The sequence below is a fragment of the Barbus barbus genome, assembly GCF_936440315.1.
Source record: "Barbus barbus genome assembly, chromosome: 29".
Lineage (NCBI taxonomy): Eukaryota > Metazoa > Chordata > Actinopteri > Cypriniformes > Cyprinidae > Barbus > Barbus barbus.
Window position 1 is genome coordinate 20,700,519 of NC_136757.1, and position 18,447 is coordinate 20,718,965.

The window sequence follows — 18,447 nt, forward strand, 5'->3', positions numbered from 1 at the left end:
TGCTTGTGTGAGTATGAACTGTTTCTTTAATTGTATGGTAAGAAAAACATTGGTACGAGGTTAGAAGCCAGAAGCAAACAGAATCGGCACATTTCATTTGTTCCAGTGTATATTTTAAGGTATTCAGCAGGTAAAAGGCATTGTTCCCATATTGTGTAGTTAACATGGCACAAATCTAACCACACAAACAGATAAATACTAGCCAAAAGAGAGAGAGAGAGAACTCCATTACCCATCTTCTTCTCTTTCCTAACTACCCACCAAACGTTTCTACCACAGAGGAAGACAAGTTTCACAGCACAGATATGGCAGATTCGTATAAACCACAGCCAGTGATACAGACCTAACAGTCCTAAAGGCAACAGTTTGGACGGAAGCATATATGATATATCCTCCATGAAGGCATTTCATATACAGTATAACAGTGCACAGACGGTAATGCACAGGGCGGGAGGTCCCAAGTCAACAGTTCTACAATAACACAAATGCACAGACATAAACTGCTCCGGTCACTGAGTGTTGCACAGCTGGTTGTACACGTGCTCCAGGATCTGTGCGTATGCCTGGTCTTTGGGTGCGTGGCCACTCAGAGAAGCCTGAAGATGACAGAAAATTAGCATTTCTTTAAATACTGCTAGTCAGACATACATGCTTTGCTGTAAGATGATCGTCAAAGTTACTAACTGTATAATTGGTAGAGACACCTTTAAGACATTTGCAGGTTGATTTTTCTGAAAAGTGTACACTTAAGTATGGAAGCCCATTTCCACTACAAAATAAAAAAAATAAGGTACTTTTGACTTTCTTTTTCTTATAATTCTAAGTTTATATTTCACAATTCAGACTTTTTTCTTGCCATTCTGTTGTTGTTGTCTGCCATGTAATAAAAGGTAATTGTGACTAGCTCAAAATTCAAACTTATTTTTTGCAATTGCAGGTTTATATCGCTCAATTCTGAGTTTATATCTTACTATTCTGCCTTTATAGCTTGCAATTCTGACTTTTTTTCAGAACTGCAAGAAAAAACTCTGAATTGTGAGAAAATCGCAATTACCTTTTTATTTTATTTACTTATTTGTATCCTGTAGCTGCAAGAAGCTTCCATAATTAAGTCTGTGCATATGTACGTTAAAGGTTTGATTTCAGTCAGGCTGAGGTAATATTTATTTATTTATTTTTTTAAATGTCAAGTAAATGTTTTAGTTCTGATATGACATCAGTACGAATTTTGAAGTTAATGCTATAAAAACATCGTATCCCAACCAGTCTGACATAGCAATACTGGCTCTAGTGGCATTGGAATTACACACTTTACCTTAAAGAACATGTTAATTGTAAATCATGAAAACTGATATTGTGTTTTGTCTGTGTATGTATGAAGGAGAGAAATTATGGCAGACCTTGATTTTGTCGAGTATTGATTTATTAGGACTCCACATCTGACTGAACTGCACAAGGTCAGTAGCAGACCGATAAAATTCCACTAACAGCATCTATACACAGAGATAAAAAATAAAATGCTTAAGCTTCTCACAAGACTTTACACATCATACTAATTAATTCTACAGGATGTAATTTAGATGTTGGTTTAATCTAATCTAGACTGAGGTGTTATCTATAGCTGCAGGAAACTGAAGAGACAACCAGTGATTTGCTTCAAAAGCTACTATTTCTGAAGCCCGCTGAACTATAGAAGAGATTAAAATTGCTGTTTTCCCAAGATGGGCATTGTTGCATAAATTAAGCATGTTAGTTGTTATCGTACCATCTCGTTGAGCACGTCTGTAGTGAGGAAGTTGTCTTGCACGTATGTGACCTCTACCGCCACTGGGATGCCGTAATCATTGGGTCGTTGCTTAGCGGAAGAAGAAAATAAGAGCAAGATAATATTTTTGGCATCAACAGCAAAAAAAATTCAGTAGATGTTTAAAAACAGTTACCTCAGAAGGAGGAACTACCCAGAATGGTGTGATGGTGGAGGCCACACCTTGGTTGCCATGGTAATAGGGTCCTATAATTGGTGGACCAAGAAAAGAAGACATAACACAGATCATTCAATAAAATACAGGCTGTGTTGCGTAATAATCGTCTGTGAAATCCATCACGCACCACAGATAATCCCCAGACAGGGCTGGAAGCCATTACTGCTGCCTTGAAGGCGGAGCTGGTGATCCATCTGTGAATCTATGTCCTGCAGAGACGGAAGGGCGGGGCCTCGTGGGTGACTGTGATACCATCCCACCAATGACAGCCCCCGCATGAAGAGATTTTGGCAAATCTGCAACACAGTTAATAAGGTAAACTGCTCAGACTATATGACTTCACTAACAAAATGTTTTTTGCAGAATGACCTCTTCTTCGACAGCTGGGGCAGTGTCTTTATCTGCCAGCCGGGTACGGCAAGGGAACGCCCTCAAGACTGTAAGCACTGAGAAACATAAAATATACATTTTGAGTGTTTCTAATCTCCAAAGTTTGTACAGCAGTTACAAAAATTATCCCACTTACACTGGGTGTTCGTGTCCCATCGGCCCCCTAAATACCCCACCACCTCACTTGTGGTCAGGTGAGAGTGAAAATCCTATGAATAGAGGTGAGCAAAAAGGTTTATACTGGCTTCAACTGTTGACACTCTATCGTCAGTATTGACTTTACTCTTTATTGTAAAATCAGAAAGCCATGAGAACTTCATACCATTAGCAGCAGAACATTGCTGGACACTGCTACATTAAAAGGCTGGAAGCGGTTGATCGCAGAAAAGGCAGACAGTTCTACGAGAGTGTGAGGATCCCTGCCAAGACAAACACAGGAATGCTCAGGTACACTTTGTTTTGGAAGAAAGTGTATTTATTTGATTAAAAAAACTATAAAATTGTGAAATATTAATACAGTTTAAAATAACTGTTCTGTTTCATTTATATTTAAAGTGTAATTTTTTTATGTGGTGGCACAGCTGAATTTTGCTGCTGTTACACCAGTCTTCAATGTCACAAGATCCTCCAGAAATCATTCTAATATGCTAATTTGGTGCTCAAAAAACATTTCGTATTGTTATCAATGTTAAAAACAGTGGTTTCTGTTTCCATCAGTGTTTTTCTGTCTCAACTCAGAATCGAACAATTAAGCTTAAGAGCCTCAGGCAGGTTAAAGAAGGTGCAATAAATGTCATATAAAACTCTACAACTGTTGTATAAAAAAAGAAACATTATATTTGTAATGTAATAATTACCTTGCAGCATCTCTAGTGCCAAGAGTGCAATACCTGACCGGAATTCTCTCTCTGTCTCTCCTCTGCATCAGGCTAATGTCTAGAGAAAAAACAACATATATAAACAGGCCAAGTCATGCCTTCTCAGGTGTCCTGTTTTGATATGAGGAGTCTAGGTGATTGAGAAGAATGGAGATGTTTCCATGTAATGTTTATGTTTATGCAGATGATGACAATCATACCGTGCAGCTCAGGTTTGGACTTTTTATTCTTGTCCTCTACTAGCATGGTCGTTTTCCCTTCCTCTTCATCATCATCTCCCATCTCATCATCATCTCCTTCACTTATCAGACTCTGAGGTAAACAAATCAAATCGTACACAAATTGCTGGCTGCACTGTGATTGTTTATATTTATTGTAACTCATTTATAACCTTTTAAATTATCGGTTACTATTATTTACATTTTGCAACATCTTTCTTTTCTTTTTACTAAAGCTCTTTGCACACCGAGTCCAAAATTCTCGTCCGATATTTTCACATCTTAAAAAAATATGACTTCACGTTGTGTCAATCACGTTTACACACTCTCCGAAATTTTCGTCCGTCATTAAAAAAATTCGGATCAGGTTCGATTTTCTGCATTTTCACATACGTAACAAGCATTTTGATAGGAAAGGATGACGAATACAGAAAAAAACGTATATGAAAATTTCGGTCTCAGTGTGCAAGGACCTTAAGTCATTTTTCCTCCATTGCTCACCATGTCAGCACTGGGCTGGTATTTGTGTAGCCAGGTGGTTTTGTACTGAACTAGTTTCTGTCCCCGGTAACGCACCGAGGCCCAGCCACAGCCAGACTTCTTGGCCGGGTTCACCAGACGCTTGCAGTGTGTTGCCCAAGCACTTGGAGAGTTAAAGATCTGCCCAGTCTCCACCCAACGAATCTTCCCATCATTCAAAAGATCTCCAACAAACGTTTTACCCTGTGGAGAGACAGACAGAGTCATTACACCTGAGCAGAGAAGTATTAAAGGCATAGTTCACCCAGAAATAAAAATTGTCATTATTTATTATTTACCCTTATGACAGTCATGCTCACCATTCAGTTTCATTTTATGAAAAGAAAAAAGAAAGGAGCTAACCAGAACATTCTGTTAGATCAAGGGTTTTGTTTTAATCTTTTACTTTTAGATGCCATGGGCCCCCAAATATGATTATCTCTGTGAGGGGGACACCCATCCTAAAATTGAAAAGAAAGCTATATATTTTTATGCATAAAGACAATTTATATTGTGAAAAATCAATATTATATGTAAAATATTATTTGGAAAATATTTTCATTGCATTCCATTTTTTTTTTCTTTTTCTACACACTACAGTACTGTACTGTTTATGGAAATATAATGTTTTATGTAAATCTTTATTTTAGAACATTTTTGCTTTTTAATCATATTATTTTTTCTTCTTTTTTTATTTTTACACTATTTTTTCCATAACATTTATACAGAGCCCCCAGCACTCTCTTGCCCCATCATTAACTAGCTTTGGGTGAACAGATTTTCATTAATTGGTGAACTATTTCTTTAACAATAGAAGATATAAGTAGTAAAAGCACTAATAGTGTCATTTCTGGACAGTACCAGGTAGTGTATGGACAGAACTCCGTCTCCAGGCTCCACAAGCCCGTCCTTTAAGAGGACTCTCAGTGTGATGCCTCTCCTGGTCAGGAGGGATCCCCTCCCAGAGGAGGCCCTAAGGTCTGCATCTTCGGCCCCGCTCAACTCCTCATCCTCTTCATCCGCTCCTTCCTCCACCACCTGAGGAGATGAGGGTGGCTCAGAGCCTGAAAACAATGAACAGACAGAAATACTGAATTAATTCAGGCAAGAATACATCATGCATATTTATTAAGCAATTTTAATATGAATGAGGTGAAGTCATATCTAAACCCTTGCAAAGAGAATAGACATCTATTCTCTTATTTAAGAAATTAAAAGAAAAATCAGTGGTTGAATGGAAAACTGAATTTAGTAACATTTGACAGTTTTAGGTCCTCTGATCAAGTTTTCAAACGCAATCTCACAAACTTGTACATCGTAAAATTATAATGTTCTTTAAACAAAGTCTTTACTCGGGACTCGTATGTGGGAAAAAATGTATTTTATTGTGGGACAAAGTGGTAAACACAGCGAAGCGCACATCAGGGAATCAGCGAAGCCATCTCCATCTGATAAGCTTTTTTTCGGAAACGGAAACAAAACGGTTCTGATAATGTGTCGAGAAATGATTCGTCCTTCGCGTGTTTTGGTCTCGCTGCTCTCCACAACCCCGCGGCCTAGTAATTATTAATTTCACACGCTAATTAAAAAATAACTAATATTTTTTATTCTCACCCATTTGGCGATAATCGTCGGAAACGCTTTGCCCACAGACTGATGTGATGTGTTTGAGTTCAGCGGTGTTAATGTAACACTTCTGCGGACACTCGCCACCAGGCTGTTATTCAAAAACATCAAATGAAGGCGTGTGTGTGTCTGCAGTGTAGTTTCCTTGTGTAGTGTTTCTTTAATGTCAATTCCCCTCCCCTTTCTCCCTCCTACCCGTCCTTGTCATTTACTCCCCTTTATAAATTAGCGGTGTTTGTGGCGGTGGTCTCTCCAGCGCGGGCGGATGGATGTGTTTTGCATTGCTGTTACAACGGAAGCATTACTCGCGGAAATATTGCATGCAAATCGGCTGCCAATGTTTGCCATTTTTCTGTTAATATCAGTTTAGATACAGTTTCTAATCACCCTGGACCACGGTCAAATGAGCAGTCGACTGGGACCCAGCAGTGGACAGATGGTTTGGCTGGGGATATGCGAAAATAATATAGGATTTACGGTAATGAACGGAACGCAGTGTATGATTCTGACCGCTAGATGTCGTCAAAGAACGGCGTATTATTCCAGCGCATATAGAAAAACTGACTCTGGACCACAAAAGGGTTAATTTTTTAAATTGAGATTTATACGTCATCTGAAAGCTGAATAAATAAGCTTTCCATTTATGCATGGTTTGTTCGGATTGGACAATATTTGTCTGAGATATAAATTTGAATATCCTATCTGGATTCTGATTGGTGCACAAAAATCAAAATATTGAGAAAATCACCTTTAAAGTTGTCCAAATTAAGTTCTTAGCAATGCATATTACTAATAAAAAAAATAAGTTTTTGATATATTTACGGTTGGAAATTTACAAAATATTTTCATGGAACATGATCTTTACTTAATATCCTAATGATTTTTGGCATTAAAGAAAAATGTATCATTTTGACCCATACAATATTGTGTTGCAGATATACAGATATACCCGTGCTACTTATGACTGGTTTTATGGTCCAGGGTCACATATTTAAAATTTATCAACACAAAAGTCACTATGTCATCAGCCCACAGCTGAAAAAAATCTGCTTAAAATATGCTATCTGCCTCAGACACTCTAAACACATACTATATTTATTTCAAACAGTATCATAACCCCTTAATGACATGAATCAGGTTTTCCAGAACAACCTCTTTGCGAACCTAATGGTAATCTACATTCATTGCAGTGCAGTGACTTTTGTACCCACTTTTGTCATTTTTGTAGTTCCTTTAAGGAAAAACTTTTAGCATAGTGTTTCAGATGTCATCATTGTTGCATTAAATTATGTTAATTATGGACAAGACAGTGTAAAGAAAGTGAAAAACCAGCCGTAACTGATTATATTGGTGTGTGTGTGTGTGTTGAGAGAGAGAAACAGTAATAAACAAATTAAGTGTAAATATATCAAATATAGCCTATATGTTACTATTTTACACACAAAAACTACTATTATATAAAACTGTATGTGTGGGTGTGTTATGTGGAATTACTATTTTATAAATAAAGTTAATAATACCATTATATATGTGTGTGTGTGTGTGCATGTTAATGTGGTTTATGAGGACACAAATTTGTATAATGACATGGGTATGACAGAGGTATTACAATATGAAGGTGGTTTATGAGGACACTGCCTATGTCCCCGTAATTCAAAAGGCTTAAAAAACATACTAAATGCTGTTTTTTTGAAAATCTAAAAATGCACAAAGTCTCCTGTGAGGGCTAAGTTTAGGTGTAGGGTTGGTGTAGGGCAATAGCACACACAGTTTGTTCAGTATAAAAACCATTACGCCTATGGAGAGTCCCCATAAACCACAAAAACCAACATGTGTGTGTGTGTGTACATCTAGTAGTAAAGATGTGCATTATACAAAAATGTATATTTGTCTACAACACTGATTTAAAGCATTTAAACATAACATTTTCAGATACAGGGAGAGTGATGTAAATATGTAGGCTATGGGAAATCTTGGGATAACCCAAATTGCCTGCTTAGTTACGAAACCCCTTGAGTTTCTGTAACAGTTACAATCAAAAGAACTTAAATGTGTCCCATTTCCCGGAAGCGTTTTAGAAATTGGCTTTTCTTTAAACCGGGTATTTCCCCATTTGCTTACGTCTACGTGCCTAAGGGCTGGTTATTTGTGTGTCAGGTTTACGGTTCCTCTCAATAGGCGGGACTCTCGTGCCTTCCGGCAACCCTCGAGCGCGCCTGGCTCACCTGTGTACAGGTAAGGGGTGGGGGAAGTAGGATGACAGCACGTAGACCTCTTCAAATAGGCATTTGACTACGGTCGTGTTACCAAGTCCACAGGCTTTCTCTTCGTCACTAACTTGTTCTAAAGCTTTAGCACGTGAACTATATTATGTAGGCTATTTGAAAGTTTAATAATGCATTAAACGCGCAGGTGGACATTTGAAGCGTCTTCTTTCAAACACTTGAACGGGTTTATTTTATAAGAATTTTGCCTTTGACGAGAGTGTAACTTATGGCAGCAGCAAATCGCTTTAGACGAGTGAGATCTCAGCTGCCATCATGCTATTACGAAGGCTTTCTGGAAAAGAAATCAATCAAAGATCAGGTGAGTCAGTGTGTTCATAGCCTACACGCACGATGATGAAGTTATTTTCTTCTACACCTGTTCCTGTGTCTTCATCATGTGCGTAGTTTAAATGGTTTGGGTTATACTACAAGTGCAAAAAGTAAAAAGCCTTTTCCTTACGAAACGATACATGATCGGAGGCTTATGTTTAATCAATTTGTGTAACCCATTTTGTCAAAATGTATTAAGTCGTAGTATTTATGCTTTAAACAGTTCATTAGATTTTACCACTTTTAATTAAAATAAAAAGTTACTGGTTTGCATGAAAAGAATGAGCTCGGCTAGTTATGAAATTGACTGTGCTTCGGTTAGAGTTTGGCAGTGTGGACCATCTTATCATGGGTTGTAATCTTCTACTATATGTCACTTTACTTGTGTTACTGTAAATTTTTAATCAGCATTTATCACTGTATTTCTGTAGGATCCCTCTCTAAATGAAACAAACAACAGTCTTTGAATTCTTTCATGGTTAATCTTCAACATATCGTATTTGGTGCCTTTAACTTCTTAAATAATGAACATTGTTTTAGCGTATGTATTAAACCTACTTAATATGTTAACTACGTGTAGTTTTCTGTTGAAATATGCGTCCTAATTTGTACCTATAAATAATGACACGCATTGTTAGATTTTTTATTTATTTATAATGCTGCTAACCCATGCCCTAATGTGCATTTTGAGCAATAACACAGCATGTTCTGTGAAATGCTTTACATTTCAATGTAAGTAAATAGTAAATGCACCAAATATAAAGATATGACCAGACACTATGTTCTATGAAATGCTTTACGTTTCAATGTAAGACAATTAAGATGTGACCAGTGATCCTGAAGAAAACAGGAGAAGTTTCATGTGGCCAAACTGGCCATCAAAGCAGTGTTATGCAAGTGTCTGTCGCAACATGGAAACTCTTTTCCTACAAATGTGAAAATGTCAACAAAAAAACTGGTCTGGTAGCATATTTGCGTGTAGATCCAATCCTACAGATAAAAGATTTGCATTAAGGGGAAGTCGTGGCCTAATGGTTAGAGAGTCGGACTCGTAATCCAAAGGTTGCGGGTTCGAGTCTCGGGCAGGGAGTGTAGGTGGGGGGAGTGAATGTCCAGCGCTCTCTCCACCCTCAATACCACGACTGAGGTGCCCTTGAGCAAGACACCGAACCCCCAACTGCTCCCCGGGCGCCGCAGCATAAATGGCTGCCCACTGCTCCGGGTGTGTGTTCACGGTGTGTGTGTGTGTGTTCACTGCTGTGTGTGTGCACGTTGGATGGGTTAAATGCAGAGCACGAATTCCGAGTATGGGTCACCATACTTGGCAGTATGTCACTTCACTTTTTCACTTTATTAATTGAAGATGTTTTTAGTAAAGATTTTCTTTCATTTTACACATCAGGTCTTAGCGTACATCTAGCTGGTAGAGGTCATCACCACTAAACTCATCTATTTGTTCATAATTCATTGCTGGTCAGCACAGGGTAAATATTTTGCATTGTGACTTGCGCTTTAATTTGACAATACACATTTCTAATAGTCTAGGATCATAACTAACATAAGATCATTTAATTTCATGTCAACTGGTTACAATTAGTATAAAATAACCATGCCTCTGGGTCATGTCTTGTTTTTGAAGTGTTTATTATGAATTCAGGCTTTTCATTCTTTAAAAAAAACATATATGAAAACACTATATATCTACACAATATGGGATTAAAAATCTAATTTAAACCTGGAAATGTGATATTGTAAAATTAATAGTGCTGTCAAACGATTAATTGCGATTAATCGCATCCAAAAGTTTTTGTTTACATAATATATGTGTGTGCTGTGTATATTTATGTATATACACACACATGGAAATATATATTTCAGAAAAATATTTTGTTTATATATTAAATAGATGTATAAATAATATAATTTCAAAATATATACTGTATGTGTGTATTTATATATATACATAAATACACAGTACACATGCATATATGTAAACAAACGTTTATTTTGGATGCGATTAATTTTGACGGAACTAAAAATTAATATGAAATATTTTTCAGTAGATATTTATTTTTAGTATTATTATTATTATTATTGTTGTTATTATTATTTTCCTGAAAATGTATTTATTTTCAGTAAGCATTTATTTTTCTTTGCACAGATGGGTCGCAAACTCTGGACCAGTTTATGTGGCAATTCACTCTTTTTCTACAATAACACCAAAGACGGTGTTGTAAGTGATTTTTACAAGATGCCTTTGCTATTAATTTTACTACGTAGCTGAGAAAATAATTTCAGTGTGTGTACATTTTCTAACATGTCAATTTGCATAAATGTATTCAAAAGCAAGCTTGCAGACCTGAAAGCTGTTCCATTCTGTACTGTATGTGTTTGTCTGTATACAGATTATTAATACATCAACTGTTTGCTTGTGCTTGTGAATACAGTATATAGAGAAGCTGGAGCTTTCTGATCTCGTGTCTGTATCAGATGACTGCTGTCGTGACCGAAATATGGATGCTGCTAGATTCACTCTGCACATGAAAAACGAAGACATCAAAATGATTGTAAGGACTTCTCCCATCTCTGATCCTGTTATGTAAAACTAACTCTGTAAAAAATAATCTTGACTTTGATTTCACTGCAGTACACTTACAGCTGTTTAACCTTGAGTTATTGAAATCTGATAATGCACACAGTTACCCATGATGCATTTTCCTGTTTTCTCAGGCCCCCAGCCTTGAGTCTCGAGAACTGTGGAAAGGCTTCATGCTCTCAGTTTCAAAGGTTAGTTGTGCTTCTGAAAAACACCTATAATGTATAATGAGGTCTAAAATCTGTTTAAAACAAATATTTTTCATGTAACAAAGTTTTAGGATTTTAAATATTATTAAGATATTTAGAACGCTATGGAGGTCTATTTGCCAAGTAAACCCACTTTGCTAAAGTGAAATTCTAAAGACATCACCAGAAATATGAAGGTACAATATTTAGAGGATGTCTCCTCATATACATTTACACTACAACTATTAAATATGTAGTTATCAAATAATGCCGCACACTTTTATCAGCGTTTGTTCAGACGAGGCACATTGACTTTTATGGCTTAAGTTTTATTCTTGTATAGACTGAAGGCAATTGTGCTGGGAATACAGATATGCATCTTTCTTCATCTCAAAGGCTAATGTTCACTAAACCAGAGAGTTTTCTTTTTACTTTACTTGATGAACTGTCAGTACCTCTGTATGACCTATTGCTTTGTCACCGTGTGTCACGAAAAACAGTCCTATGTCATACCCAAATTATATAAATACAAAATAATAATTCTTGCTGTTTATGTCCTTCAGCTATCTGTGCCAAGTTCTCTGAACCTGCTGCCTGGCCAGATTCACATGATGAAGGAAATAATAGAGAAAGAGACAATAAGGCAGCGGCTTCTTTCAATTCCTCCACCACCCTCGTGTTCTGACAATTATGTTACTGTACAGACAGACATGCCTTCGTAAGTTAAAACCACTTGCTTTATGAATGATAGCATGACATCAAAGGTTAAAGGTGACGTGTGTAATATTTTTGATGTTTAAATAATTAGTCCTGGCTTAATAAGAGGGGACAGCAAGCTAAACTCATGCCATTGGTTGAGATGAAAGTATCAGTTTGGCAGAGCAGTGGCAGATGGGGAGGTATTTTTGACTGTGATACAGAAATTACACACTTAACCTTTAATAATTGCTTTGTTTGTGATAGATGGTCGTTTCTAGCAATTTCTGGTCTTCATGTGATCATAGTGACTGAATGAATTAAAATAACCATGCCTGTTATGTAATAATACAATAATGCTTTGTGCAGGTGTTATCATAATGTCACTCGTGTCGAAGCTGAGTACTTATTGGAAAGGAACTCTAAACGGGGAAACCTACTGCTGCGGCCGGGTCATGATGGGATATCTTTCGCTCTCACTACGCGCCAAGATATTAACGGGTAAAAGACACAATCTATAGTCAGTAGAGCGTCATGTTGAATGCTGGACAGACAGAGATTGCTGTATGGCCTCGAGAACTTCATTTACTGTAATTTATCTTGATCATCTGAATTGCTGCTTGAACCTTAGACCTTGATCAATAGTCGGCATGTTCTGGGAAGTTCTGCTTTAATAAAACTTAATATAGCTGTATTAGTTAAGAATGATAATTCTGAAGACTCTTATCTTGTGCTCTACAGACCAGTATTCAGACATTATCGTGTGTCTCGGAGGCACGAAGGAGGATTCGCCATTGCCCTTGAGACTCCTGTAAGTAATAGTTTGTTCTTTCATTTTCAGATTACTTTAGATGAAAAAACCTCTTGTAAACAATAGATCAGTTTCACAATATGCCTGATAAAAGCTTGAGTGTAATAGGAAGACTCTCTGAACACCAAGCAATGTATTTAACCATCTGCAAACTTGTAATTTCGTGTGAACTCTGAGCTCTTGTGAAAGACACTTAATTTGTGATTGCTCTGAAAGAGAAGAGGAAGTTCTGATAAGAAAAAGTTTTATGGGTCAGTGTTGGGAATCAGACGCAGTGGATGAGTACAGCTGATGTGTTATACATTAAACATTTCATGGAATTTACCACAGGGCTTTATATACTTGTGATAATTTGTGATTTGAGCCGCTCTATCTCTTGACTTTTATCTTAAACCAAACCCTAGGTATTCAGTGGCATCTGTAGTTTTTGCATATTACAGGTTATGTGTGTTTAGTGGTAAATGCTTCTCCAATGAGCAAACATACACTTTTAGCTTATCGCCGCATAATCATCCACCAGAGTTAAATGATTTCAGGCCGGTTGCTTTTGACTTCTTTAGTTGTGAAATGTTTTGAAAGATGAATGAAAAAAGTACTCATCACAAAAACAGGGAATCTTGCATATAGGGCTGGTAGAGGGGTAGAAGATGCCACTGCAACTTTGCTCAATTTGATTTTTGAACACTTAGAAGGAAGTAAAACACATGCCAGAATTTTATTCGTGGACTTTTCATCTGTGTTTAATACCATTCAACCCCACATTTTAGTTGACAAGCTTTTAAGTTTTGGTCTTGATCTTAATAGAGTTGGGTGGATTTTTTATTTTTTAATAGATAGAACACAGCGAGTAAGGATGAATGGGCATTTGTCTGAAAAGATGTCATCATCGGTGGGGTCTCCTCAGGGATGTGTCCTTTCTCCCCTTCTTTACATTCTTTATACTGATGATTGTCGCAGTCAACATTATAACCTTTTTTTTAATACGCCGATGATTCTGTTACTTCTTCATTCTGATGAAAATGGTCACGGTCCTGTATTCAATGATTTTGTTCATTGGTGTGATAGTGTTCTTGCAACTAAATGTTGCAAAGACAAAAGAAATACTCATTGATTTTAGACATAAATCCTCTGTTATTCAGAATACTGTTATTAAGGGACATGAAATTGAAGTTGTGGAATCTTATAAGTATCTTGGCAGTTTGATTGATAATAAAGTTGAAATTTGTAGCCAATGTTGAGATGATTGGTAAGAGAGCACAACAACAACGACTATATTGTCTTTGCAAATTGTCAAAATTTCATGTAGATAAGACTCTTATGTCCCTTTTCTATAAATCTTACATTGTCTATCTTAACATTTCTATAATATGTTGGTATGGCAATCTTGGTGTTAAGGCTAAAAATGCTTTGTCCAGAATAGTGAAGGTCAGCAGTAAATTTTTGTGCAGTCTTACTGACCTGTATAATAGACAAGTGGTGTGGAAAGCCAACTCTATTTTGTCTGCCAGTGATCATCCCCTGTACTCTGAGTTTGAGTTTTTACCTTCTGGTTTGCAGCTTAGATTTCCTTTAGTGAAGAGTAATCTATACAGATTCTCATTTATTCCTACTGAAATATTCATGCTAAATGTAAGTGATGGTTAGTGGTTAATTGGTTGTACCCTTTTTTGTGGGGTGGGTGAGGTTGTAAATTGCATTATTAGGGTTGTGTTATTGTATTGTTTTTGTGCTTTTTATGCTTTGTGTATGTCTTGCTGCAAAACTAATTGCCCCTTGGGGGACATGAATAAAGTTGAATGAATCATATAATTTGCTCTATTATGTGCATTGATGTATCAGACAATGTGAGTGTGTTCACACACCATGTTCATAAACACGCAGATCACCTGTGAGACACTGCATGATGTCGTTAACTGCCTGCTGGAGGAGACCAATGGGGTTTTGGTGCCTCTTATGATGGAGGAACACTATCACGATAAAATCAGTAAGAGACTATTTTAGTAGTGTTTTTCGGGAAGTTATTAGGGAAAAACTTTCGTCAGCCAAGACTGTCATACTTGTCGGTATGAATCATACATCTAGAGAATGTTTACAACATTATGAAAGATGAATGGCATGTAGGCTACAAAAAATGTGTCCCCCATCATAGAAATTTGTAGAAACCACTAAAAGAATGATTGACACACTGAAATAAAATATTCCACTGTTACTCTCAGTTTTACCTAAAATTAATAAAAATGGGTTTCCAGTTGGCTGACATTTTTTTCCTTTAATTTAAACGTAAAAATACATTGCACACAACCCTTTCTTTCACTAAACACATTCCTTCAATCCATGAAGCTTTCATTCAGTAACAGTAAATTTGAGACAAAAAAATAAATGTAAAAAATGCTTGTAAAATTGCCAGAGCTGAAACAGCGTTCTTTCATTATGAATATGGTTTGCATAAACACATTGGTTGAGAACTAGTTGTTTCAGTAGCGTGCAATAATACTTGTCATTCCATTCTAGATGAAACTCGTAGTTTTGGTTCTCTCTTTTTCTGACTTAATGAATGCTGGCATTGTTTGTTTGTATTGATTTTAAAGTTGAGTGCTACACAAGTGAGACACACATTCTCCACAGAGCAGGGCAGACAGAGTTTTACAGCAAATAATAATGAATATTTAAAAATAACTTCTAGTATTTGAACACAAGGAAAGCCGTCTAAGAGAAATGACTGGCAGTCTCATGTGGGTTAGTTTAATAGGCCTGATTTATACTATTCTTTTGTTTTTCCTCTCAGTGATAGCTAACACCGATAAGGAGAACGGTGAGACAAGTGTGCACTGTCCCAAAGTCTCTTTGCCTACTCCTCCAGCGCCACCCCCGAAACCAGGTAATGCATCTTTAAATCATCTTAATGCTCAAATGCATACTGTTAATGAATTTATATATCATTTTAAACATATTGTATTGACTTTTGTGAGTGTCTAATTTAAACTGACAGCCCTACTCTTAGAAGGAAATTAGACTGATACCAAAGCTGAAACAGCTTTTCACTTTGAATGTGGTCTCTTTTGCATAACAAACACATTGGTTGAAAAGCAGTATGTTTGATAGCGTGATCCAATACTCATTCCATTATAATTTAAACTGGTGGTTTTGTTTCTCTCTTTTTCCGATTTAATGAATGCCGGTATCGTTTGTTGTGTTTGTTAGACAATTGAGACACACATTCTCCACAGAGCAGGACGGACATGAGAGTTTTACAGCAAGTAATAGTAATGAAATATAGAATTTATAAAAGTACTTTTATTATTTCAATGCAAGAAAAGCCGTCTAAGAGAAATAACTGGCAAGTTTAATAGGCCTGATTTATACTATTCTTTTTTTACTCTTTCAGCATTTGCCGATAATGAAAATTGTGAGGCAAGTGTGCATTATCCCAAAGTCCCTTCACCTACTCCTCCAGCGCCACCCCCAAAACCAGGTAATGTACCTTTAAATCATCTTCAAGCACAAATACGTCTGATGAACGTATCTCTCATTTTAAACATATTGTATTGAGTTTAATGAGGGCCTAACTTCAGCTGCCAGCTCTACTCTTAGAAGACATGAGGTGTAGTGTAACTCTTTTGATTTGCATGTTCAGTCCCAAAGAATCAAAGATCCAGTTCAGGGCCAAACACACAGGAAGGCACCTACATCAATGTCTCAAGTGAGTCCTTTTACACTTTAGAATATCTGTCAATTTAAGGTTTTGCAGTTCTTTAGCTTCTTTTAATGTTTTGCACATTATTTACTTTGATTAATTGTTTTAAATTTTGCTTCTAATGCATGTTGTTGAAAACTCTGTGTTTGTGTTTTGCAGATGTTGGAGAGTATGAGGTGGATGAAGCAGCTTGTCCTCCACCTACTGTCCTGCCACGTCTTCCAGGTAACACCAGAAGCCCAATTTCTAATTAAAGACTTATTACATAAAATGTTCCATTCCAGAATTTGTGTGTTTTTAATAGTTACCTTTGTGTTGTGCAATATACACTATCATTTAAAAGTTTAGGGTTGGTAAGATTTTTGTAATAGAAAAAAAATGAATAGTTTTATTCAGCAGAGACACATTAAATTGAAAAAATAAAAAAATAAAAAATATGAAAAATACAAAAATTGAACGTCTTCGAAAATTTGGACAATAAAGACATTTATGATGTTACAAAAGATTTCTGTTTCAAATAAATGCTGTTCTTTGGAACTTTTTATGCATCAAAGAACATGTTCAACATGTACATAAGGTAATAATTAAAAAATTTTCATGAGCACCAAATCAGCATATAGGAATGATTTCTGAAGGATCGTGTGACACTGAAGACTGGAGTAATGATGCTGAAAATTACATTTTAGAATCTATTAAAACAGAAAACCGTTTATTTAAAATTGTAATAGTATTACACAATAGTTTCATAGTAGTATTACTGCTTTTTTGATCAAATTAATGAAGGCTGAGTGAAAGACTTTTTCAATTACGTAATTTTTTTTTGATCAAATACTGTGTTATTTACTATATAAAATGAAACTGTGTAATTTATGTCATTATCTGTTAACACTTTACAATAATTTGTCAATTTATAGTTCTGTTCATTGTTTTGATATTTACAATAACATGCTGTAAAAATATTGTTCATTACTGGATCCTTCTGATGGTGGTATTTTGTTTTAGCAGGGCGACATTTGCCGCATCAGAATTCATTGCCTCCAGATCTAAACAGCAGTTCAGGTGAGTTCAGTTTCAATTGTTTTTGAGAGATTGTTGTATGGGCTGAAATACTGATATCTTGAGATCAGAGATGATTTGGGTGAGGGTGTTGAATGATGAACTGCTGTTTATACACTCAATAAAAAAATGATATGCCAAATAAATGTCCCAGTGCTGTGATCACTTCCCTCGTGTTGTTTGGCAGATCTCTGGATTTGGTAACTAACAATTTCAGTGAAGAGGCATCTTAATGTTTTCTGTTTTAATGTAGAGATTGAAAGGAAAGTTTTGCTTCCTCCTGGCTACCCTCAAACAAGTTCCCGAAGCAACAGTTTGTCAGGCATGCCTAAGAATATTCCCAAGTGTCAGCAGCAACATGTTGACATAAGTAAGAACAATAGCTTTTTTGTGTGCCACTATTTCACTCTAAATCTTTTACTTTTGAATCAGACTAATATTTCCTGCTTCTGATATGCGTAATTAGATTTTTTCCCCCAACAAATCCATAACTCGCTGTGTTTTTTTTGCTTAACAGATGAGCTCCAAGAGGTTCTTAATAGGAGACGAAACCAGGAATAAATGTAATCTCAATTGCGATTAATAATGGTTTCATTGTGGAATTCCTTAGTATTAAGATCGTCTTAAATCTACACCAGCAGATATATGATATACAGCTTTACTCACCTGAACACTGTATCTGTGATATTTGCCCACTGCTGTCCAGTTGGCTCAACAAATAGGCCCTTGAATCAAATGTTCTTTATTGATCCTTTCAGCATTGTGATGTATTAGTTATCGCAATCATTTATTATCGATCATCATGTGTGGCGTTGTGTAGCTGCTGAATGTAAATCACTACTGTTGTTTGTGTAGTTTATCTCATTGATGTACTGTTGATTTATCACAGGTTAGACAGATGAAAAGTCACATATAAATGTTTTGTTTTGAATTCCTATGTGTCAGATAGCTGGTCTACGTCTCTTTTCTCTGTCTCTGATCATACAAATATCAGGCTTGCGATAACAATGACAAATGTTTGATCATATGATTGTGACTTTACTATGTGGGGAAGTTGCAGGTCTTCTTTTTCCAGATAGAGAAACAGATCAAACAAATGTTGTTTTTCTGTTCCTGTTAAAACACCTTTTATACTATATATTTTGAGACTAATACAATGGTCATGGAAAACCGTACCCTGTGTCACGCTTTCTTTC

General features: G+C 36.3%; 2 protein-coding genes across 3 annotated transcripts; one reads left to right on the plus strand and one right to left on the minus strand.

The window, feature by feature from the left end:
- Position 1: 1 nt before the first annotated feature.
- On the minus strand, positions 2-5,781 carry LOC306849687 (MPN domain-containing protein-like). 2 transcript variants are annotated; one of them, XM_079384913.1, is made up of 13 exons: positions 5,602-5,781; positions 4,849-5,051; positions 3,970-4,191; positions 3,451-3,562; positions 3,230-3,308; positions 2,695-2,791; positions 2,509-2,581; positions 2,352-2,428; positions 2,110-2,278; positions 1,941-2,011; positions 1,766-1,855; positions 1,401-1,493; positions 2-596 (listed from the first exon to the last, which is right to left on the minus strand). In XM_079384913.1, exons 1-13 carry the CDS (start codon positions 5,603-5,605, stop codon positions 510-512), a joined length of 1,377 nt encoding a protein of 458 aa, XP_079241039.1. In that variant the 5' UTR covers positions 5,606-5,781; the 3' UTR covers positions 2-509. The 2 variants fall into 2 exon arrangements, with proteins under 2 accessions (XP_079241039.1, XP_079241040.1); XM_079384914.1 differs by having other exon boundaries at positions 1,959-2,011; positions 5,602-5,764.
- Positions 5,782-7,842: 2,061 nt separating this feature from the next.
- On the plus strand, positions 7,843-18,425 carry LOC306849244 (signal-transducing adaptor protein 1-like). Its single transcript, XM_079384138.1, has 15 exons — positions 7,843-8,199; positions 10,372-10,443; positions 10,658-10,777; positions 10,941-10,997; positions 11,558-11,712; positions 12,060-12,191; positions 12,432-12,501; positions 14,383-14,485; positions 15,287-15,379; positions 15,887-15,973; positions 16,136-16,201; positions 16,355-16,420; positions 17,198-17,254; positions 17,505-17,621; positions 17,769-18,425. The coding sequence occupies exons 1-15, from the start codon at positions 8,107-8,109 to the stop codon at positions 17,810-17,812; spliced, it is 1,332 nt and encodes a 443-aa protein (XP_079240264.1). The 5' UTR covers positions 7,843-8,106; the 3' UTR covers positions 17,813-18,425.
- The last annotated feature ends 22 nt before the right edge of the window (positions 18,426-18,447 follow it).

Bases quoted from the DNA above. Each gene is read 5' to 3' on its own strand.
- LOC306849244 (XM_079384138.1), top strand. From the start codon at position 8,107: ATGGCAGCAGCAAATCGCTTTAGACGAGTGAGATCTCAGCTGCCATCA. The intron at 8,200-10,371 runs GTGAGTCAGTGT...TTCTTTGCACAG, and splicing joins AGAAATCAATCAAAGATCAG to ATGGGTCGCAAACTCTGGAC. The intron at 10,778-10,940 runs GTAAGGACTTCT...CTGTTTTCTCAG, and splicing joins ACGAAGACATCAAAATGATT to GCCCCCAGCCTTGAGTCTCG.
- LOC306849687 (XM_079384913.1), bottom strand. The intron at 4,192-4,848 runs GTACTGTCCAGA...GTCTCTCCACAG, and splicing joins TTCTGTCCATACACTACCTG to GGTAAAACGTTTGTTGGAGA. The intron at 2,012-2,109 runs GTGCGTGATGGA...CACCAATTATAG, and splicing joins CTGTCTGGGGATTATCTGTG to GACCCTATTACCATGGCAAC.